At 40.8% G+C, this 24,999-nt stretch overlaps 1 protein-coding gene across 2 annotated transcripts in view; it reads left to right on the top strand.

Moving 5' to 3' along the window:
* The first annotated feature begins 9,452 nt into the window (after window positions 1-9,452).
* The window catches only part of tspoap1 (TSPO associated protein 1), a 71,563-nt gene continuing 56,016 nt past the window's right edge, over window positions 9,453-24,999 (top strand). Inside the window, exons 1-3 of one of the 2 annotated variants that reach the window (XM_030437786.1) lie at window positions 9,453-9,660; window positions 10,465-11,471; window positions 19,778-20,041. In XM_030437786.1, coding sequence (XP_030293646.1) covers window positions 10,581-11,471; window positions 19,778-20,041 — 1,155 coding nt within the window. In that variant the 5' untranslated portion in view covers window positions 9,453-9,660; window positions 10,465-10,580. The remainder of the gene's footprint in view (window positions 9,661-10,464; window positions 11,472-19,777; window positions 20,042-24,999) is intronic. The other variant, XM_030437787.1, reaches the window with a different exon arrangement.

Here is a 24,999-nt window from a genome sequence, read left to right as displayed (position 1 = left end):
TGACAGGCATTACATAAAACAATAAATACCAGAGCATTGTATGTTAATGTTTCTAACGCCCTGTACCTGTATATGCGTAAAAAAAAAAAAAAAAAAGCAGGAGGGGCAAAAAAGACAAAAAAAGGACAAAGACAATGAAAGCTAACCCTTCACAGGTACCCCTGCATCTCCAGTTTCAGGTAGCGCTCACGGAAGGTGCAGTCCTGCTCATCTCTGCACACACTCTCAGAGGGAGACAAGGCTGTGGCTCAGGTCCTGTGTCTGTGTGTGTGTGTGTGTGTGTGTGTGTGTGTGTGTGTGTGTGCATGTGCGCGTGTGCGTGTGTGCAGAGGACTCTCCCACACACGAGTGCTCGGAAGCAAAGACCGTGTGATTGTGAAGCAATGAAAGTTATACATCACAATGTTGTGTGCAGAAGTTCCTGAAGAGTTTTGAGGGTTTTTAAAAACCCTCCGGTTGTCATTCAGTCCCACACAAAACTGCTGACTCCAAAATAATACGCGATGAACCACAGAGGAAAGAAAAGAGAAAGCAAGCTGAACGTGAATATCGTGGCTTACTGCTCCAAAATGCAGCTTTCAAGCACTTTTTGTTTTAAGCTTTGTCAGGCCAAGAATTAGGCGAAATTACTGTGGGGTCAGTATGCTGCAGCTGACCTTTAAAATCGCCATAGCTCTTACAAAATCTTCTTCGACTGAACAAACTTGTCCTAAAAATTATCTCCATGTGTTACAAACATGACCTCAACTTCAGCATGAACATCCCCTGTTTGAAATTTCCCCCCCACAAACTCCTTATGCAATGAATTCCTGCGCTCCATCTTGTTTGTTTTCCAAAAAGCGCCTCTTTTCGATCCAGACAGAAGCTGCTTATATTTCAGGCATAAAAAGATATTCTACTTCCATTCAATAGGAAAAGCCCGGGGCCTCTCTGAATTGTGCAAGCAGACTAATAGCAATTGCTTCCAAACGCTAATCCTTCCTGAGCCGTGCAGAAACGTGCGGGCTGTCTGTGGCCATTGACAGGGTTTTCAAGGACCAATTCAGGGCTCCTTCCTGCGGTGTCAACCCGAATCACTGGTTGGGCCGAAATACGGGGGATTCTGTTACACTCAGCTAATTCTCTGAACCCCAGGTCAGGATTGAGAAAACACAACACCACACAGCCAAAGTTACAGATTTACAAGTGCCTCTGGAGCTGCTAACTGTAGTCAACAGTTAACAAGTCTAGTTTTAATGTAGGAAGATAACAAATATGAATAGGACTATGTGTATGTGTTTGATTCAGTTTGTTTACCCAGAAAACAGGGTCGAGTTGCATGTGACAAATGTACTACCAAGCACTTGCATCACATACTCATAAAGCTATGAGAATCAACTAATTATTTTTTAAATATATTTTTATTAGTAACTTGAACATTTTGACTTTAATCCTGCAATAAGTATTTCAGCACAAACAAGGGTTAAACACAAGGACGCCATATATTATCATAGTATAAAGGTGTTATACCAAATTTGTTAGCAAACTGTTGCTGTTTTTACTCAACAATATTATAGCACAGCATAGCATGCTGAGCAATATTTACTTTCGAGTCATGTCTTAGATCACCTGCTGAATGTATTCACTCTCATTTGAGCTCTGTTTTTGGTCTCCACCAACCCATGAGGCAAGTATTTGGCTCTATAACTGCTATGCTCAAATATGTTCCCTGACTATTTCCCATGATTTTTTTTTTTTGTACTATTCGCTATTTGTTTGTTGGTGGGAGGGCAGTGCACTACTGGTTTATTAGAGCTTTTTACACTGAAAAACATCTGCCTGCTGAGAAATGAATCAAAACGTTGTATTGGTTTGTAACTGTGAGTGACCTCTTCCACATGCAGGGGGTCCATTTTTTTATGTGAAAATACAGATATTAACTGCTTCAGAATTATATAGAATTATTCATTAACAACCCAAAAATGAATTTTTAAAATTTAACAGAAATCTGTTAAAATGTTTGCTTTAGTGAATTAACTTTGTTCTTGGAAATTGTAGGCCTTCATGCACCAATTGAGATAACTACACAGAGACCATAGTAAAATGGCGGCCTTTTTCCTCTGATGTCATGGAGGGTGGGAGGCCCAAATGTTGTACTTTTCCAGGTTGCTAGTTTTATACACACATGACATCTTGCAAATCATTATAATTTCACTGCTTCCTGAATAATCAGCAACTGAAAAGACAATGGATTGTGAAAATATGAGTGAACATGGGGCCATATTTCAGAGTAAAACAACATATTTCATAAGCTGTCAGCTACCATTGGCACTGAACCACTTCATAACTAACATCAGCATTACACCCAGTGCGTTTTATTTACAGGCTTACGAATAATGTTTCTAAGATGTGTGTTGATATCCAAGAATTAATGTATCTCTTTCCTTTCATATCATGTAAAACTATCAAACAATAGTGTTAGCCAGGAAGTGGTTGGATGCTAACGTTAGCTTTTTTCTGACGGAAGCTAATGGGCTGCCAAATGCTTTGATTTACCTTGACAAATGGCCTGATGTTTCTCCAGATGTTCTCTATCTGTTCTCTTTTCAGTTACTGATCAACCAGGAAGTGGTGAAATGATACTGGTTTGTCAGATTGCCTTCATTTTGCAACCAGGGACCCAGCAGCGCGACATTTGAGCTTCCCGACCTGCGGAGCGTGAAAATGGCCGTGTGTGAATATGGTCTGTTACTGCAGAGGATCACGCAGAAACAAATTGTGAGTACCGCACAACACTGACATATATCGTCACCTTCTGTTGACCCAGCAAACACCAGCATTGAATTTGAGTTGCATCTGTTGCCACTTGATGAATGGAGGTATGTAGTCATGTTGTGGACTCCAATAACAAATTACCTTTAACATCCAATATTTTCTAAGGATGTGTCCGCAGTATAAGTCGACTAATGCATTGGGTTTGCGTATTTACTGGAGCACACTCATCATCTGTTTACTGAGAGAGAAACTAGCAACTTATTATTCTTTCCTCTCCTGACACAAGACAGAAGAAAACAGATTTAATGCACCATAATCTGCCCGCCAGGCACCAATAAATTATACACCAGGGAGGAACAAGATAGTCCTTCTCTTTCTTCATGACTTCTCTCTTTACTGTATAACAACATCAAAACATTGCTGGGTCCATTAGACCCACAGTCACAATGGTGATGATCGTGAAAAATATTCTTCAGTATCATTTCCTGGCCCGCCTATAGTGATTCTTATATGCTGTAAAACTGAATCACAGCTACCTACAGTTGACATCCCTCTCCCGTTTTGTGACAGCATGTGTTTTTTGAGGGTTTACCTGTAACTTCCACGCACGCATTACGAGGATTTCCGGATGTGCTAAGACACACAATCCGAACGAGATGGTCAGCAGTGATTAGCTACAGCGGGAGTCTGACCTGGCTGATTTACGGGCTTCAAAAAGGAAAGTATTCATGACTTTATTGTTTCCCCCACTCACTTCCCCACTTTCAGTTTGTTACGGTCAGAATCTGAAATTCACGAGACCAGCTTGTGTTAGCTTCGCGGACACACGGTGACGGATAGAATCAAATTAGATTCCACTGCACTTCCAGTTCATCGCCCCGTTTGGTTTTGATATATTCATTGCAAACAATAACGAGCTCAGACGTTTTGCGCCGGTCTAATAGGGCCGATATGAAAAGAGGAGACAAAGCTAACCACAAACAAAAGGCCTGAGGGAAGAAAAGGCTCAAGGAAGACCAGTTCTCCTCATCTCCCAGTTGAATAACCCACCAGATACGCACACAATGTGAGCAAACAGGCCACTCTCAGGGGGGAATTAAGAAGTTTCTGGAATCGTGGGTTTGTTGGTGTGTTGGTGATACAGTTAGGTCAGCTATTATGCATGTTCCTGGAGACTGTTTTACATAACTACAAGTTGCAAGGGGCACGAGTTATTGAGTTTGAACTTGACACAGATAGCGCTGCATGACATCCTGTCCCATATATCTCAAACAATTCTTTAAAGTAGGTCAGGAAGACAGGTAGTATTCTGTATCGCAGGTGGTGACAGCTGTGACACAGTTCATAAATGTCATGCACAAGTAAACAATTAGATTGAAGTTCTTTATGTAATTCATGCATTCTTTGATCAGAGTGAATGATAGCAGTGAGGTGAATAAATACAGACTCACTAAATAAAGGTGATGTTTGTTTGTTCGTGAGATTTCAGTGACATCGTTCTGTCAGTGTATTACATAACCTCCACGGGGATCATGTCTAAGGTAAGGGAACCAATGTTATGCAAAACGTATCATCTGAAGCCCTGTGTTCCAAACAGCTGCAGTGTCGAGATAAAAAAAAAAAAACAGAGTCTCAGATGTCTTGGGAATAAAAGCAATAAGAGCAACCTGCCTGTGGTCATTTGGCTAGTGTCAATGAAAACAATTCACAGAGGTTACTGAAATGTTTTGTTTCAGTACAAATTATAGTAAGTAATCCATCATGCGCATTCAAAGCTGATGTCAACAAAGATAAATGGCCACAAAAGACACATTATTCTTGCATAAGATCCGATTCCGTCGGACGAAGCTACAGGGAATAAGAGGAGAAGAATGGAGAGTGTGAAAAATAATACAGGCTTCAAATAGACACATATTTATCATCTGTCATCATTTTCACTTTCTATAAATTAAATTGTATTATATTACGTTCTTTTTGCTCTGATATTTTTTCATATTTGAGATATCTTCTGGCATTTTACACATACTGACTTTTGTAGCATAGTTTAAAGTAATATTGCCTTTTAATTGATGTGTTTTTCAACTTTTTTCACCAGTTGGATATATATCTTATGTGGAAATTCCTATGACCCCTGTATGCATTCTGTATCTAGTCGTCCTCTGTAGTACTATGACTAGATCAGCCTGACTTTGTATTATTGTATCTCAAAATAGTTTATAGTTTTGTATAGTGTAATTGTGGTGGCTATTGCCCTTTGTTGTTGACTTTTTAAAGTGTGTTAGTATCTGGGAATGTGACCTTGCTGGGTTCTCCGGTAATCCGCTCTTGATTATTTAGAGAAACACCTGCTGGCGATCAAGCACAGCGCAAATCTGACGAAGCAACGTGCCAAATGCGCAGTTCGCCCCTTGCTGTTTCTAATATGATTGTTAATAAAGTTGTCCTCTGCCGCCATCATAGACAACTTTGCTAAAAGGAGGGGAACGTGATTCGGCAAGAAGTCTGCAGTGAGGGTGCCATATCCACTGCCCTCAGCTCAGTCGAATGTTGCCATGGTTTGTGCACTGCCCAGAACATCACTGCTACCATCTTCAGAGCATTGGTGACATTTTTGAAGCGAGGTGACTGCACAGAGCACAGAGGATACTGAAAGACAACAGCCATCCCAGCCACAGTCTGTTTGCCCTGCTGCCATCTGACAAAAGATACAGAAGTATCCGCTGCCGTACCACCAGACTACAGAGCAGCTTCTTCCCCCAGACGTGACACTCTTGATCTCATCCTCAACGCCTTACTGTCCATCCAAACAGTTTTTTTTTTCTTGTGTAGCATGAAGAGACAACAACATACATTTTGTTGTATTGCCCTGCGTTGGACACTTATGTGTCAGAGCATACTATATAGATGAAACTATATGGGCAAAAGCGTGTTCAGAAATGTTCATCACAGGCATATAAGCAAATACTGCATGTACACATTGCAGTTCAGGCAGATGTGCAGAGAGGAGACAGCTATCCGTTTGCTGCAGGACTGTGGCTGTAAAGTAGACATACTGTGTTGAATGATTAAGGAGCAGCAGGCTTTGGGATTTTTGCAGTGCATTTGCTCTCCCCCTCTCTCTTTTCTCCCTCTGTTTGTTGCCTCTTCCCAACAGTCTGCCACACGTGAGCAGACAGAGATGGAAATGAGAGAGGGAGCGGCCAAGGACACCCTGATAACACACACTGGCATACTGAATCTGTCTTCTTTCCGTCTATCTCCCTATCTTTCACTCTCACAGTGAACACAAACCATTAGAGATGCCATCACCTAACGCACTAGCATGGCTGATGCATAATGAATGATACTGCAAAAAAAAAAGTAAAAATACAGTGGAAGAACACACAGGCTCATTATCCGCTTATACAAATGCCACCCAGTGGTCAGACGCGGCACGCCTCGCCTCTTTGATGGATTCTGGCAACATGATATTGAAAAGGTATGTACATACCTTGGAGGATTTATACATTTCAATATCGCTGCCTATGCCAAATAATGAAATCTCAGGAAGCATTTTTTTTTTTTGTATATCAATGTCCCCAGGGATCATATCAAACAGTGCATTCCTGCTGATCGTATCCTCACGTGCCGAACAAAGTGACATGCAACATTGGGATGACTGTAGAAGCAGTAGTCACACATGGGATTGAAATGTATAGCATGACATGTAACTCTACCAGACTAATGAGCTGCTCTCATAGAATATTGGCAGCCTATAAGTATCAAAGCACAAAGGACTCGATTAAAAGCAAATGTAAGATGGCACTTCATCGTCATCTGTCTCATCAGGAGACAAAGTGTGATGGGACATCAGGGCTATTGAGAAACACCAAGGTGATATATGCACTGTCTGTATTACCACCACCTACAGACTGTCTGTCCTGCCCACTGTTTGTTCTCGTCTGTCTCCTCATCAGCCACTTGCCTGGCACACCTGTCCCCTTGTCTCCTGATTAGCTTTTCTCAGTGTGATTTCACCCTGGGCTCTTTTTTTTCTGTCACAATTTTAAGCCATCCCTCCGTCCTGTTTCCTGTTTCCTTTTTTTTTTTAAACATCCTGCGTGCCTGCCAGCGGACCTCACGAGTGTGACTTTGTACTTTGATTTAGTAAATGTATTTTCATCCCAGCCTGCTGTGTGCTCTGCTCCTGCCGCCTCCCTCCTTCCTGGTTGCCACTAGTCCAAAAAACAGTGACACAAGGGACACTTTGTCTGCGCGCACCACATTAAGCACTGCGCAGCTGCCTGATATTTCACCGAGGAGATGAAGTAAGAGATGAGGATAGGGTTTAAGATGAATATTTCATTTTAACAGACAGATTGGATTGCACTTTTCACAGCAGAGATTTGGAGTTGTTACAGTAGGAAATGCACAGGTGGTACTAATAACATTAACGATGACTCAGTTCCTGGGAAGGTGTCCTAGGGAACTATTAGAATGCGACAATGAGCCAGGGCACGCAACAACTGCACCTAAATGGAATTATTAATTTCATTATTTACGCCTCTGCTTTTTTATACTACAGAAATGTCTTCTGTGAAATGCGGATTTAGATGTCAATTGGTCATACTGGTTCTGCAAAATCAGATAATTCTTCCAGAATTTTATGACATAGAACAAGATTTAAAATATCAAGTTTCTCGTCCAGAAAAAATCCCATTCTTCCTTCTAGAGAGCACAGTTATACTGGTTTCATAAAATCTTATTAATTCCCACAACTCGTGAATATACAGGTCTATTAACCCTGAAATATTATGCACACATTGATTACAATAAAAGAAAAAAAAAAGAAAATTGTGCAAGTTGTGAACTGCCCTTTGCCTGTGCTTTAACCATCAGTTAGTGGTTAAGTATTTAAGGAGCCTTAGAGAAAATATGTTTATTAAAAATAGTTGAATTAGGTACCATTATTTTGTGATAAATAAAAAGATGATCCAATTCAATGATCCCTCAGCAGGCTATCGAAATCCAGGCCAATTTACAAACCTGAACAACTCTGCACTAGCAGCCTGTAGCCACTAGTGGTCATCCATCTCACATGAGTTGGTGGGACTCAATGATTATGTTGCCTTCAGGGACTGTGGGCCAAACTCAGATTGTTATTTTTTGTTACAAAAAAAAAAAAAAAAAAAAAAAGTAGAAGCAGTCAAGAAATGCAGAACTTTCTATTTTGACTAGGATGTTTCGGAGGGGATGAAGGTACAATAAGAAGGATTGTTTTTTATGTAAACAGTGGCGATGCATTACTGAAAACATTGATACACAGTATATTCTCCTCAAATTGCTGTTGAAGGACAGTGCAATCCAACAAACTCGACTTTCAAATCTCACATGTAAATTTTGTTTTGGCATCCCCCAATTGAAGTTATTTAACCCTCATGCAACTGTTAATAATTTTTGATGTTTTTTTTACTTTCATTTTTGGGTCATGTTATGTGCACAGATTTAGGAAAATGTATGTGTTATTTTTCCTCCTCAGCTCATATTATAGATCTATAACACAGTGTGTATTACACACAGACAGCTTAAACTGTTTATATTCTGTACCATTAAAACCCATTAAAACTATTTTCTCATCCCACTGTCATTACAACATGAAGTCATGCATCCAATGTTATCAGACTTTCATTCTGTGGTCCTGGATAAGTTTTTGTAATTTTTTACCATCTTTCACGTGACTGGGCAACTTGGCTTTAATTTGGCCTGTAGGCCAAATTGATGCTATTTACCTTGTGTCATATAGAGGGCTTTGCCTCATAATAAATCTTAATCCACATTCAACTGATAAAAGACACAAACCTGCCAGTAAACTACTATTTATTAAGTATTTTGTGTGTTTTTTTTTTCTTCAAATCTCACATGTAAATTTTGTTTTGGCATCCCCCAATTGAAGTTATTTAACCCTCATGCAACTGTTAATAATTTTTGATGTTTTTTTACTTTCATTTTTGGGTCATGTTATGTGCACAGATTTAGGAAAATGTATGTGTTATTTTTCCTCCTCAGCTCATATTATAGATCTATAACACAGTGTGTATTACACACAGACAGCTTAAACTGTTTATATTCTGTACCATTAAAACCCATTAAAACTATTTTCTCATCCCACTGTCATTACAACATGAAGTCATGCATCCAATGTTATCAGACTTTCATTCTGTGGTCCTGGATAAGTTTTTGTAATTTTTTACCATCTTTCACGTGACTGGGCAACTTGGCTTTAATTTGGCCTGTAGGCCAAATTGATGCTATTTACCTTGTGTCATATAGAGGGCTTTGCCTCATAATAAATCTTAATCCACATTCAACTGATAAAAGACACAAACCTGCCAGTAAACTACTATTTATTAAGTATTTTGTGTGGTTTTTTTTTCTTCATTTAAACAAACAGTGGCATGATGTAAACAAACACTGTTTTTATATTGAAAGGGTTACAATCCTGAAAATGAATAAATACTTGGTAGTTGTTATCAAAATGTAACCCAGTGAAAGTTAAAAATAACATTAATATATAGTTTTTTATGGCAGTTTTGGGCATGGAACTTTTTTTGTACTAAATATAATCTGAGAAGGTAAGGTGCTGCCTTCAGGGACGCCGAGGCCCCGTCGCCGAGGCGTCCCTGAAGGCAGCACCGTTCCTGGACAGGCCAGCAGCACAATGACGCTGGACACAGCCCGGGCGTGTGACACTGCTGCCTGACAGATAAACAAACCCCTTGTTGCATGGCTCTGTGGACCTTTAACAACTAACGTCAGCAGCCTCAGAGTGGATAGACAGATGATGTTAAAGCCGACACAGTCCCCTTGGCTGGAAGAGGATGGCTCCATTGACGAAAAGTTGAATGTAAGAGTTGAGTCCGCTGAGAGGTGAGTTTGTTACAAGCAGTAAACTTAACGGCAAGCTAACACTTGCTAACAAGAGGTTGTAGCTAACAGTCGGGACTTATTCCAGCTCCGGTGTGCTTAACACTGTTATTCACGTAATTAAAGGTTGTTACGTAAGTTACACTAACGACAGCTACTTGACCGTATAACAGCTTGCTAAATTAAGCTAGTTAATTAGCCATTGACCGAAGACCCCCATCCTGTGTAACATGAGCCGCGTCCTCTGGCGCAAATGGGCACCGCCAAATGGAGCTGGTGATGGTGAGAAAAGCTGCAGGCTTATTAGCTAACGGTGGTGCGATGCTGTCTGCTTTTCACTGGAAGTTCACCAGTTCACCTGTTGCACCCTCAGCTGACCCAAGCATAAGTCCCATTAATCATGTTGCATGCTGAGTAAACTGCTTTTGTAATTGTACTTTATACTCCCGTCTGTTTAAAGGTTGTTAGCTCTGCTGTGCATTTGTAATTATATGGACATATGCTTATTGGCCAGAGTTAGATGGAACATAAGGAAAGATATTAAGCACTACTACAGTCCTCATTTGATTTTCATCTTTAATTAACCATTTCCTGTAGTAGTGGTTGGGTAGTTTAAGTAGCTATTGCCACAGAAGTTTGTATTGTTTCATTGCTCTCCTAAAGCTCCTCAAAAGCTGCTCTCTTTTATTTCTGAATTGAGGTCCTGTGTTCATCACCTCTGCTGCAAACATTGCATTTCTCTGCTTTACAATCCATTATAACCATTTCTCCACTCCTCTCACGCCCTCCTCTTTCTCATGTTCCCAGTGACCCAGTGTGATAACTGCATGCTGCATGTCTGATAACCACCTATCACCCACCTGCACCTCCTCTCTCCGTTCGGATGCATGGCCTCCTCTTTAGAAAAATGACCAAGTCCTTGCATGTTGTGCCGTGAGTGTGTCATCATGAGGAAAGACAGGGATAACCCTCTGGCACTGTCATCCAAGAAACAGTGCCAGGGCCAGACGGACTACAGACGAGAGCTAGAGAGGCTGCATGCTGATTTGGAAGCGGAGAAGAGGCGAGCACAGCGGACCCGTGGACACCTCAGTGTGGAGCTCAGGCTCCTGCGGGAAGAAGCAGAGAGGAAACAACAGAGGGCGGTGAGGGAGCTGACGGCTAAGCGGGGTTGCCAAAAGGACAGTCGCTCTAACAGACACCTGGCTAAGGAGGTGAACACTAAAGACAGTGGACGATACAGTCCGCCCCCTGGAAAAGAGTCTTTATCTTTCTGTAGCGAAGAATTGTATATAAAGCTGGAGCAGTTGCTGCTGACGCTGAATGAGAAGATAAATGGTGAGCATGCAGTATATAAAGTGCATCACAGGCAGGAATTTGAGCTAGAAAAAGCCGTCTTACTCTGCCACCTGCTAGAGGCCCACGAAAGACTACTGTTGCAGGGGAGGCAGAGAGGAGGACACCCCAGCTACATTTTTAGACGTTTCTCGAGAAAGCCAACTCAGGAAGACAGCAGTGACTCTTCTCAGACAAAGCCTCTTCAGACCTACTCCAGGGCCTTGCTGCAGAGATCTCACAGTGCCTCTCACTCTCCTAAGAAGAAAACCAAACAAGATCAGCGAGTGCAGACTGTAGGGTGGTCTCCCAGTCCAGCTGACCCCTGCACCACCACTGCAGTCGTGGACACCTGTCGGAGCACCTCCCTGAAAATTTGTCACCCTCACAGCGCTCCCTATGCAGGTTGGGACGACCAGCCCACCAGCTGTGCTGAGTCCTCTGGGTCAGATGAGTCTCCACCCTCCAGAAACATGGAGGTAAGCTATTTCAAATTTCCAAATTCCCCACATGGTGCCAAAATTAAAGAAGCAACTATGTAAGTAAAGTATTTTTAGCATTTCTTTTTATACTTTGAACTGCATCACTGTGTGCACTTGCTGTCAGACTTTGGTGGTCTTGCCTTATATTTGGTCTATAGCAATACAGTTATCATAGCTATATGTTTTATAACTAATGATGTGCATTTTTAATGAGATCATGATTTACAATGAGAATGATGGCAAATCACATCACAGCCTCTCCCTTTTTAAAGGTTTTGTCACACGAAAAGAGGAAATTGATTTGTTTTTATTAAGGATACATGAAAAATACTGTAAACCGATAAATAATTGGCCTGACTTTGGGAAATGTATATTATTTGCTATGTGTTAGTATCATTGAAATTATAGCTGTTAAATGGATGCAAAAACACAAAGCCAAAATGCTTTCATTGACTTAACATGCACAGAATCTACACACTCATATGTTGTCGTAGACTAGAGAGCTAAACGTGTTGTCATCATTGTGGACGACGATGAGCTATCAAATATTAAATCGTCCATCATAGCCTGTCTTACCTTCAGGCTCGAATGAACTGCAGGCGATGAACCTCTATCTATGATACAAAAAATGACCAATTAGCATTATCGGCCATTAGAAGCAGGTAATTATCGGTTATTGTATCGGCTGAAAAAAATCTTTATCGTGCATCCCTAATTCACATGATAAATCTTAGATGTAGATGGAGCCGACTCACAGATTGATCTCACAGACACAAGGCTCCTTGCTTCAGATGGCTTGACAAAGAACGAGCAGATATTCTATTATAAGCATCGACTGCTGTTACACCATGTGTAATCTATTATCAAAACATACGGTATGATTTGTGCTGCAGTGGAGTTTTGTGCATCTTCGAATTGTAAATTAGCTTTTTGATTTCCTCAATACTGTACTTGCACGCATAAAATATGGATGTAGATGTAGATTATTTAAACATAAACTAATCACCACAGTAGTCATACTTGAAGGAGAGTTGGAGATGCTGAACTGCTAATTGACAGATCGATTAACATTGATTTACAGCCTGTATCACAGAAGTTTTTATTAATAATATAATCTTTACACGAAATGCTATCATAGCCAACTTTATGTCTTCCATCTGCTTTCTTACACGTAGCCTCAATCAAGTGAAGACAGTGTGTAACTGTCACATTATTCCCTCCTAGTAAAGGCAGCAGCAGTAAGATTGAGAACTAAACAACAGGTAACATTGCCATGAGGAGTTGATTTCATATTTTTAAAAATAGGGGCAGACTACACTAGTACAACAAAATGTGAACCAAACAGTAGCTATTGTTGCAGTCTATTTAGCTGCCATCATGATGCAGCAAATGTAAAATCATTTAATCTGGCAGTTGTGCTGTGTATGAGGAGAACGGTGCAGGATGTGAGGAGTGAGGAGGGGTTATGTAGGTGGATCTGTTTATGAGTGGCAGAAGTGGGTCAGTGTGTTCCACTCTTTTACATTTTGGATCAAGTTTTCAAAGAGAGGAAATTGAATAATTAATCAAAGCTTCAACCGTGTCTGAACGCCAGTGCCCACTTGCCAAATCTCATAGTTGTCATATCTTTTTATCACAGCAGCTAGCATCAGGGGGAAGTCCATTTTTAAAAGGTGTTAAAATGGGAATCTAGTTGTAAATAAAACACAAAAGGTATGTCTCATGCCAATCTTGCCAATTTTGCATTGTGAAAATGCATCTAATGCAATGCATTTTAACTGTTGTTTATTTGTTCATTACATAAAACATGCCATGTCTGCCACATTCTTGTATTTTCTAAATAACACGTCTGTGCTAAAATTATTCATTGTTATTATCATTTATTTATTTATAAAAACATTCTTTTAGTAAAATAACGTTTTTGTTTTTTGTTAAGTTAAATGAGATATTGCACCTGAAAAATTCTTTGTTTGCAGTTTACTAGGAGAAATATGTTTATCATAAAGCTATTTAAAGGTTAACTCCACCAAATTTACACATTAAAGTGTGTTCACAGGTCTTGGGGAGTGCTGCTGCCCATGTGAAAAAGGTAGAATGAAGCCATTTGTGAAGCTGCATATACCCCGATAATTTAGCTACAAGGAAGTTATTAAAGGAGTCATCACCCGGAAATCGCAATTTCTCTCGTTAAATCATGCATATTGGTGTTGGACCTCTGTTGAAACTTGCCTGAAAAGCTGGAGTTTGAAAGTGGCTTATTTTTTTCGCTTTGACTCTTTTTCTGAACAGGAATAGTGCACAGTAGTGCGCGTTCCTAAAGCACGAGATTTTGACTCTGCTCCTGTGGTGACGTTACCACAGGAGGCTACTTGCATATGCATCGGCTCACAGCCGTCCTCAGCCAGAGTGAGCACGCTGAATCTGCTTATTTCTCTGTCATTTTCACGCCATACATCATCACCGCCAGCATTAAAACTCAGGTCTTACATGTAAAACACGAGTGTGAAAAGTAAGACGGAAAAAAAAAGAATTTACCATTCAGAGACGTCCTGCTGTAAACGTGTCTCTTCCACCGTCTCTGCCTCTTCACTCTCCTGTTCGGTTTCCGACTCCGGCTCGTACATAAATGCCTGAATTCCATAAGGTTCGTCATTTAGTGTGTGCGCCATGACAGGGGGCTGTTTATGTTTTGGAGTCTGTGTGCATGCCCCCCATTCCGGCTCTGTCCTTCCTGCGGCCAATCAACGCGCGCCTCATTACATATTAATACAATGCACATCCGGACCGGTCAAAACCTCGCGCATAATCTCGCGTGAGAAAGTCGCGGTATGAAAAAGTGTCAGATCAAGCTGTATGTTTGATTTTTTTTTTTTTTTTTTTTTTTTTTTCTAATAAGTTTTAAGAATTGATCCAAAGCGATCCAAGAGGGACTGGATATGTAAAAAACCAGGTGTTGACTCCTTTAAGTGGCTAGTTTGCATTGTGGGTAATGTAGAATCAAGCTTTTGAAAAAGAAAAGAAGGTGATATCTCTAGCCCCATTCACACTGCCCTTTCAATGTTGGAATCATGTGCGGATACTCTGCCTTGATTTCTGTGTGAAAGTTACAGATGTGGTGACTGGGGATAATTTCGCTCCGGCTCTGATGCGCCTCCGGAAGTAGTATCAGAGCTGCAGCTGGGGTGAGACGGCGTCTGTGTGAATGGAAAAGCCGGTAGCGTGAAACAGGGGTGTGACAGTCTGTTCACAGTCTGACAACTAAACAGATCCTTCACTCATCAAATAAAAGACAATTGTCCCACACACAACGTTATAGAACCAAACAATAGTCAAGTAGCTACTGACTCTTCAATACATTCTGCCTGAAAAACAGCATTTGTCCCTGGCGGCAGAGCCATGCGGCACCCCGCAGTTGAATGGCAGTGATTATGTGAGGTGATTGAGAGAAGAAAACTTTAACTCACCATGTCTTTGTCTCCTTCCACTATTGTGTTATTGTAGTTACTGTCTCTGGCAACTTGTAATGAAAAATCACTGTCACGGTCAGCCCTCCCGACCAAGACTTCAACAATTAATTATGTAATATAGAGCAAAATTTACTTTGAAATTTTCCATGATGCATGGTGGATCAGGATCTCAGTCACAGCACATTATAACTGCATCCATATGATTATAAACAGTCAGTGGATACATGTTGGAAATACACGGGGGAAACACGTTAAAAACGTATTGGGTTTTTTTCCACATATGCCTTAGTGCTTTTCAAGACTTGTAAACACAGCTCATGTGGAAAATTGGTGAAGTTACTCTTTAATGTGAAGCTTAAATAAAATGAAACCAAATAAATAAATAAATAAATTAGATTCAATTTCCATTTTTTATTTTTGCCAAACTGCCATGACAGGCTTTTGTGAATTGTCTTAACCACCATATGATAAAATGCTAATGCTAATTTCAATAGTTCAGTAGATCAGCACATTATCAATGATAGGTCCTCTGTTATTTGTGATATGGGTGTTGTGACAGCCAGTCAGAGTGCAACTGAAACTGCTTGGCTCTTTGCTAAATTAGAGTTGTTACTTTTCGTCCCTTTTCTAATTTAATGGAGAACATTTTATGTGAGATGTACTTGACCAGTCTCATGACTGCTTTTGGGGAGACGCTGTCAAAATCTGTCAGTGTGACAGGGTGTCAATATCAATGAACCATGACAGACCTGTCTGGAGCTCATTTCTGTGTGGAGCATATGCTGTTTGGCAGGAATGAGGTTATGCTGACTGGATGCTTTTCAAGTTTTATGCTCAATGAGTTGTTTTTGTTGGTTCTGTACATAACATGTGATAAAAACACATGCTGGTGGCAGTGGTCATGTGTGTATCAGTAAGCTCACATATGTTGCTGTTGGTTGTTTTGCTGTCAACACCAGGCTGTTCCAAACCAGAGACTACATTTATATTATAAATGGAACCGAAGAAGAATAGAAGTAGTGTTCAGTGGTGTCCCCATCAGGGCTGGGTTCAGTCTCTAGGCTACTAAAGCCATGGTCTTGTGAGCACACTGTAATTAAAAAGAAATCGACCGAAGCTGTAAAATGCAGCATTAGAACAAAATAAAAAGCTTATTTCTGTGGCTTGCTCTTTTTGATCAAGGCTCTTCATTTTCTCAAAATCAACCACTTTTCCCTGTGTCCCTGACTGTACATTGTGTGGATTTGAGCTGGGAAACATCACTAGATATTAGTAGAAAAATGCCAGTGAAAAATTATGACAATAAAATGTCTATTTTTAACCCAGCTGCACCCAAAACAGTGACCTTTAGAGGAACAGAAGGTAGACTGTTGCACTTTATCAAAGCAGCCGCACTGTAAAGCTCAGCCAGCTTTGTGACTGCAACAAAGAAATACCAAAGTGTTAGAATAGGCTTTGACTTACTGTAGATGACTGGAGATCAGGCTGGAAAAGAGGTGTTGTTAATGATATGTGAGATTAATTTGTAACAGAATTTTACTTGACTTTATTGTGACATATAACTTGGTATATTGGCAGTAGGCAGTATGAAAAAGATCTTAGAACATTGTAAATGTAATTCTAAATTTTGACAGAGTGATAATTACATTACATACATTTACAAAAGAAATGTAATTATTACATTTTTTAGACACAGACTAGCCAGATGTGAAGGACTATCCATTAATGAGCAGCCCACAATGGTCTAAAGGAACTAGAGACAGTATGGTAAAAAATCTATTAGTTAAGAAATCTGTAATTCCTCAGGGTTTGTTTTGTTTTCCATTCCTGGTGTGTATGCAAATGTACTTCACATCCCTTTTCCCTAAGTCACTTTAATGAGCAAGGGTTGGTGCCTCATGTGAACATGACTTACTGTTTGCTGCTTGAGTTGATGATGGGTGACTTTTTTCGCCACCAGGGATACATAGATCATTATCTGCACCAGTACTGACCTTGTTAAGTGGATTGGTTATCGGCCATAACATGACCAATCCACAGTACACGCAGTTTATTTGTAAATGTCATCATACATTTTTTTCCTGCTACAAGCTGCATTCATTCAGCCACAGTAATCTCTGGTTCAGGTTCCATGCAGGAGGATAAATGGATTTTAAATAAGGTTAACACAAGCACTGGTTTAGTTTTGTACTTGAGACCAATGCAATAACTAAATGAACTGGTATTTGATACCAGATGTAATCATACATATATCAATCAACAAAAGCTTTTTTCAAGTGACAATTTTTACTGCAACCTGCTTTATTAAAGGGGCTCTATGTGACAATTTGTAGCAATTAACATCTATTAATCATTTTCAAATTGGCAGTATGTAAGTGGATTGTAGCTTGGCATGAAAGCTGAGGCCTTCCTCGTCTCTCTCGATTACCTATACAAGTCTGTGGACAACTTGTTTAAGTTGTTGAACACTGCTGGACTGTTGATATCTTTGTGAAGGACTTGGGTTGGATTTTCCACGACACTCCAAAGGATCTGACTTTATGCACGTTCGGAAGTGTCTCGTCTCACTGCTTCTCTCTGCTGAGTTAAAAGAGAGCAGCAGTAGTTAACTTTAGTTTAGAAAAAGAGTCCGCTACCATAAATTAACAACCGGCTTGCAGTACAACACACAAGTTCCACAGAGCACCTTTAATCATGTCATAGTGATAACTTTTTCCTTTACTTGAAACTACAACCTGCTCCACTACTTCTTGGCTAATTAATGAGCAGGTTAGAGATGGCTTGCAGTAGCCTGCAGCACTAGTTGTTCATCGGAGCAGAAGTAGCCATTACCAATGGCAGACAGTGGAGTTGCACCCTGCTGCCTCAAAATACAGACTACATATGCCGCTCGGTGGCAGACACAGCGGTTACCAGTCACTGTCTGAAAGCACCTAAAGGCTTCTGTGTGATAATTTATATCCCCTTAATACCCCCTTTTTGTGCACAACCTCTAAAATTACTAAAAAGGTTCTGTTCTTGAGCCCTTCTGAGTATAGTCAAGACTTTTGTCCACTATGTTCTAATTCTGTGGAGTTAACTTTTTGAAAATAATTCAAAAGGTCATGTGCAAGCAGGATTTTTCTTGCCCATTTTAATATTTCTTTATTATAAATTTTTTTTCATTTGTTTTAGTTATTGGTCTGTGTTGTAAAAAAAAGCACTTGCCACACTGATTTTGAGATCTTAAAATGGTTTATCCAAGTAAAATTGTGAGGCTTTGTGCTTTTTTCACTAGTTTTAGGTCTAACCAGATGCCATCCCAAATAATTTAACAACCCTCTCGTCCGGGCCACTGCTTGTTAAGGGGATTTATTAAGCAGCCTTTCTCATTCAATCGGCAATTAGATGGAGTAAGCCTGAATGTCAAGCTAATTTGTAAGCCTGCAGTGAGTTGTGACAGAGTTTATCTTCTGTAGCATCGAACCTACAGCTTTATATGTTTTTTTAATGACCGTGTCCAAGTCTGAATTACTTAAACATGAGGAGCATTCTTCGCCTCGCCAGACATTTGTTTCTCTCGTGCGCAACTGCAGTAAAACATCCAAATGAGTCGGGACTGGACACACTTGTTCCTCTGCCTGCCTCCTGCAGCCTCCCTGTGTTGCAGTGTGGACTGCCCTCTTGAACAATCAATAGGCAGGCAACATCATTCCAGCGTCATCTCCATGGAAACGAGCTCTAGTCGCGGTAATGATTGGGCCCCGTCTCAAAGCCTGCTTTTTTGTGATAGGGCAATGGAAGCAGTCCTCCCCACCCCCTCCTCTCAGAGACACTCGCCGTCTTACACACACACACATTTTTCCCTTCGTCCTCTTTCTTCACCTTTATGGCGCTGTAACCGAGATGGGATTAAGAAGCCTGTCGGGTTTCATCGCATCTGGATGAAATGCTTTTTGACACAGCAGCATCAGTGAGGACAGACTCGCAGCCGAAGAGTCAACATGCCGCCCACATCTTCGCCGTACTGAGAGAACGGGGACTGGAGTGGAGACCTGTTAGTTAGATCGTCTTGTTTTTATTCTCCATCGCACGTCTCGTCTTGTTTGCTATTTCGGATGGGCCTTCACGCGCTGTTTTGGGGCTGCGTGGGGTAAGAAGTGGACCGCTCTGTCTTTTACATTTTCTGGATAAGTACCTATGGTAAACCCCCCTCAAACGACAGCGCAGTAATGCATGAAGAAACAGGCTGTGTCAGTGTTGTGAGCAGGACTCAGAATCTCAATGCTTCACTGTGATAAACCCAAACCACAGTATGCTTAAGAATGCTACCAGGATGATGACATTCACCGAATTAGCTTTACAAGCCAAGGCCGGAAATGTCTAATATCCCTTTGGAGCTGATTGTCCTCATTTTGGAAAACGTCACAGTGCAGAAAAGGAGGAGGTACTTTACAACTCCTGGCTCATCTCTAACTGGTTTTGTCTTGGATATGACACAGAGACTCTTGCTGTAACTTAGGCAAGGAACAGCTTCATTAGCACTATTTTTATCAGCTTAACTCTCACCTTATTGATTTGTGAATTTGTGGTCAGGTGTTGGCGTACCAGCAACCATGACAATAAATGTCCTTTGCTTGTTTTCCCGACACTTCAACATAGCTTTGAAAAACCACTCCTGCTCTTGAACTGTTGGAGGAAGGGAAGACACTTACATCTTCATCATTTTGAAGTCAACCTGTCACAGCCAATCCGTGTAATTTTTCCCCAGCAAATGAAAAGCCTGCGATGGCTCGGTCATGGCCGGGCACCTCGTTTTGTCATATTGATCCCATCTGCGCTGTTTGACTTTGACAGAGAGTGATGTATGACCTGTGCACTCGGCCTGAGCAGCCCGAGCCTGCGCTGGCACCTGCAGAGATGGAAGGCCGTGAGGTGGCTGAGGCTCTCGGACAACAACAGCAGGAGTTGCAGTCGGGAGAGCAGAATAGTAAGCAACACGGGCTCTCGGACAAGGCAGTCCCGACCGCAGCTAATATCACCCCAACATCACTGTTGGGAAAAAGGCACCACTCACTTTATGCCAACCTCAGTGGTTTTGAAGTGGAAGGTATGCGCAAGGTAAGTGTGGAACATTTGTTGTTGATGGTGGACTTGAGAATATTTGGAGCCTGGAGTCATGCAGGTATAGTGTAGTGTGTTATAGGATCACCAATCTTTTTGATAGGAGACTGTGGTTGGGGTTTTATATCTTTTTTCATTGTAAACTTTAAAATATTGTCAAATTCTTTATACTCTATGAAGAAGAAGGATTATGCAGAGTAGGTTTTACACTGTCACAAAACATGTATCTGGATTATCATTCAGTTATAACTCTGAACTTGTACGTGTGCAGCACATTCTATTGACACTTAATCTGTGACAGTGCTGTCGCTGCTGTAATTGAAACAGGTTTAACCTTATCCCTAAATTCACACCTCTGCATATCCTGTTAGCATCCATTATCCCCACCTAATGCTATCTAACTGAAAATCAATTGGATACCTATGAGATTTCCATTTATGTGATTGATGTCCATATAGCTTATAGCTTGTATCATAGCTTGTATCTTTTGGAGAATCCAAATGATACTGGATTTTTTGGACTGATTCTATATATATATATATGTCTTTCTCTTCACTGTCATTTCATCGTAGAGACTTGGTTTTTCCTTTCAAGCTTACTTGAATCATGTGGTAAATAGTTTGAAAGGGAATGCGACTTAATGGTCATATTTTCCCTGTAACAGTACTACAGTATTTTCCACCAGCAATTCCTCTGTAAAACCTCATCCCTCTTTCCATTGCTTGGTGGTTTGAATGGATCTTTACTTGAGGCAGAATCTCATCATGCAGCCAAGGTATTAATCTGTTTGCAACATTGCCCGCTGTCTTCCCCACCCCCACTACTTTATTACTCAGTCACCACAATCACAGCATAGTAAAAACCCCTAATGAACTGTCAACACACACCACTGGAGAATATTTGGCCACAGAAGCTGAGAGGCAGCATTAATTGATGTATTAGAAATAATTGTTTGGCCATTTCTGACCAGTGGGGGGTCATCAGTTGTGTTTCCCAGGAGGGGGCTGTCACTCTTAGATTATTTTTCATAATTACACCATTATTTGCAGTGGGGATACCTTGAGTGTCCTTCTGTTGAATCATCACCAGTACCACCCATAATTGATGAGTGTGTGTATCATGTGTATATGCGTGTTTATATGGAAGAAAGCCATTCTATAATAATATAATGAATCACTGTAGTCCAATATAAGAAGAATTAAACAGTGATGGAAAATGGAGGGCAGGTATTGCAGAAGTGAAGTGGGTGAAACTGTGGCTAGAAAAAGGCATCAGTTTAGCCAACCCGATATGAATAAGCTGGGCTTTAAGTGGAGTCTATAGGAAGATGGTTGGTTTTACTATGTAGGTGATGTTAGTCATCAGATCTAAATGATCCAGTGTGGCTTAGCCCACACAACAGAAAGTTATTCCATAGTGTGTATTCGACATAAAGTTGTTAAAGATGATAAATCTAAGAATTTGCCTTGTTCCTGTGTGTGGAAATGGATGTAATAATATTTACATTATTGACATCTTGTGAGTTTATTTTTTCATTAATTAGACAAAAAAGCTTGAAATTCTTGTGGAACATAGCAACCTCTTGCAGTCACTGCTTGCAATCATCTCCCAGCTGAGACCGAGGGCAGGAAGGCCTAAGTTATACGATTGGACCGGAATGGACCGGGGATAGATAGATAGACTTCAGTAGCTATCTCTGCAGTACAATACGAAGACTTCTTTGACATCATGTCAAAACTGTTATTTGACACTTTGTTGATAACTTTTGTTAAATTACGAATGCTTAATGATAAAACTCTTACATATTGCATCTTTAAAGGTTTGTTATTGTGGTCTTAATTAAACATTTATAAGTAAAATATGTGTATACTGCATATACTGTACCTGTCTTCCTGCAATAACCAACAAAACATTTTTATCATTAACTTAAAGCATTGCTGGGATATTGAGACACAAGATTGGACAAGATAGGAATCAAGCCTTTGAGAAAGATGAACACGTTCCTTTGTATAAGCAACTTTTCAATTCAGTTTAATCGTAATGGTACACATTCATACACTGGCTGCAATGCAAGATGCCAACCTGCTCATCAGGAGCAATTTGGGGTTCAGTTTCTTGCTCGAGGATACTTCGACACACCATCCATTATGACCCAGAGTACATGAGGACACAGGAATGCTTATTCAGACCACCTTGACAAGTTTTGGTGCAGTGGTATGAGGTTATTTTTAATGTCCGCTTAACTCAAGAGCAGATCTGTTATGTGTAGTACCTTTATGATGTGTTACAATGACTAAAGACAGTTACAGTGTTTAAACATGGCTTGAATTGAAACAGGTGTATCATTTTGATTGGTATTAATTTAATTGTGCATTTACTGATTTCAAACAAGTTGATAAGGGCACGTAAAGGTTATGGAAATATTTCATTCACTCAACTTCCTTTCGCTTTGGCTGAAATAGTAAGTTATGAAAGAAAAGAAAGAAGTAAGCTCAGCACTCAGAGTTTTCTACCAGGATGATGGTAATGTACAAATCTGTTCTTTTGCCCACTGTGAGTCCAGTGGCCGCAGTTTCATCTGAACCACCATAGAAAACCTGTATCAGTCTGAGTGTAAATTACGTGAAGCAGTTGTCATTGTCAGTCTTTTTTCTTCTTGGAAGAAAGAAGCATGCTTCCTCTGAAAGCTAATGCGCTTGTTGACTGTGGAGTCCTGTGTGATCACAACTCTTTAACACCTGTCTGGGTACCATATGGCTGCCTCTGTTATGGCTGTTGGGTTTACACAGCGTGAATTCCGAGTGGAGCTAGTAAGAGCCAATATGCACTAAACTCTGTTTCTCTTCAGTAACTCCACTGAAGACAGTTATTATTCCTGATTGACTGTACTTAACTATGATCCCTTCCTATGATAAGGCCAGGCTGGCACAGACTGATATTCTATGAGAATGGTCTCTGTTCAGTGTTGTACTAGTAGAAAGACCTTTGTTCTGAGGCTCGGGTTCTTGGTAACTTTGCCATACAGAGTTTAACACCAGCCTCTTCCCAATAGCCCCTTTCAATTATAGTTCCTGGTAAATTACTGGGATAATAAACTCTTCGTATATGCAGTGACTATGCCAGAATAGATGGGGCAAGGGACAGATGGTGGTAATGCAACACCTATTGATGCCAACCACTGTAAAACTCAACAGAAGAAGAAAAAAAGATAGGGCAGGGCTGGACAGATGTGTATGCGAAAGAAGACATCTTTAAGAAGTTTAAATAATGTTTTTACACAATTTAATTGATTCAGAAACATGCATTTGAAACATTTAAAAGAACATCAAAAGAGCATTGGATGGTTAACTTCAGAGAAATAGAAACAGCAGTCTTCTGTTAAGTTCATTTGTGCCATGTAAAAGCCTCTTTCATCAAACAAACATAACCCTTTATATTCCTTACCCTGCAATTTTGCTACTTTCAGTGTTCGGGTCAAAACAAAGCCATAACAGCATTTTCCCTGAAATGTTCTAAGAATTGAAATTAGACATGTAAAGATACCTGCTCCAATGTACACATGACCCCATGCAGGAGATGTTCCCAAACATTTCATTAGCCGTCTTTATAATGGGCAGCAAGCCGCCAATTTGGCCATCTTCCGCGGATTTAGACAGAGGGCGGTAAATTGGGGGTCTGTTTTGGTCCGCCAATTTGCCGCCTCAGAGGGTACACTTATTTCCGCCTCGATTGCTATCTAAATCTGAGGCGTCAATGTGCCGGCAATTGCTTGAGATGGGCGGAGGTGTCGATGACCTGCACTGTTGTGCGTCAGTCCATCACTTCATCCGCGGACGTCAAGATGAGAAACTGGACAGCCGCTGAGATCCTGGAGATGCTAGCGTCTCCTCGGTCTCTGTAGCTGTTTGGTTGTGTCCGCTTGTCCGGTCGCTACTTTCAAATTAAAAGCCCCCCTGCTAAGAACCCAGTTCTTAACTCCAGCTCTTATTTTGAAGACAAATTCGTTATCACTGTTCACTACCCAACTTCGTGCTTCACGTCATGTCACATGTTTACGCCTACCCCGGTGGCAGCTTTTGGAAAAGGAAGAATATTACGCCTCCCTTTTAGAAAGACAAGGCGGCACATTGCCGCCCTTACCTTGGAGCAAATGTGCCGCCTTTCCTATCTAAAAAGGGCTACGGATAGACTGCGTGTGTGAAAGGGGTTAATGAAAACAGTTCTTCCAGAGGCCTTAGGATTATGTGGTTAGATTGTTTAACTTTGGAGATTCCACAAGCGTGTTTCAGCTCTGACGAAAGGCTGACACTTCTCTTTGTTTATATTGGGGTGCTTCTGCTCACACAAGGAACACCTCTACCTCAGTCCATTTAGCTAGAGGGGACATCAAAAAGCCCAAATGCAAGAGTGCTTGTCACTCAGTCTGCTGTCAGCTGTGATTCTGTAGCATGTAAATATAGGCACTTTAACACTGTCAACAATTCCCCTGCTGTGGATAAAATGACATAAATGATGCTCAGCAAAAATGCTGCCAAAGCAGCTCTGTAACAAGTGCAGTCAGATTTTGCAGGATACAACCAGTATTAAAAGTCAGTTTTGCTGCTGATTTATTGCTGAATGCAGAGAGTGTTGGGTGTTTGATGCACCGACACCAGCCCTACAGGTCAGCACCGACCCAGTTTGCACCTATGGGAGAACTGAAAGTAGAGCAGTGTGTCTGTATAGAAGACCTGGTTTACATGATGATGAGCCGCTGTGTGAGACAGACATATCGAAGGCTCATTAAAGAAAAGATGTCTCATTTTATTTAACCACCAGCACGGATACGCTCAGTTTACAATGACGTAAAACAGGGACACACACTGGAGAAGTTGCAACCAGAGACTCTAACCAATTCTCAATAACCGATTAATCACCTTATTGTTGCAGCTCTAGTTTTTGTTTTTAGATTTATT

This window comes from Sparus aurata, chromosome 13, assembly GCF_900880675.1.
Source record: "Sparus aurata chromosome 13, fSpaAur1.1, whole genome shotgun sequence".
Classification (NCBI taxonomy): Eukaryota; Metazoa; Chordata; class Actinopteri; order Spariformes; family Sparidae; genus Sparus; species Sparus aurata.
Note: the sequence above shows the minus strand (reverse complement) of the source record. Positions and strands in the feature narration are given on the sequence as shown.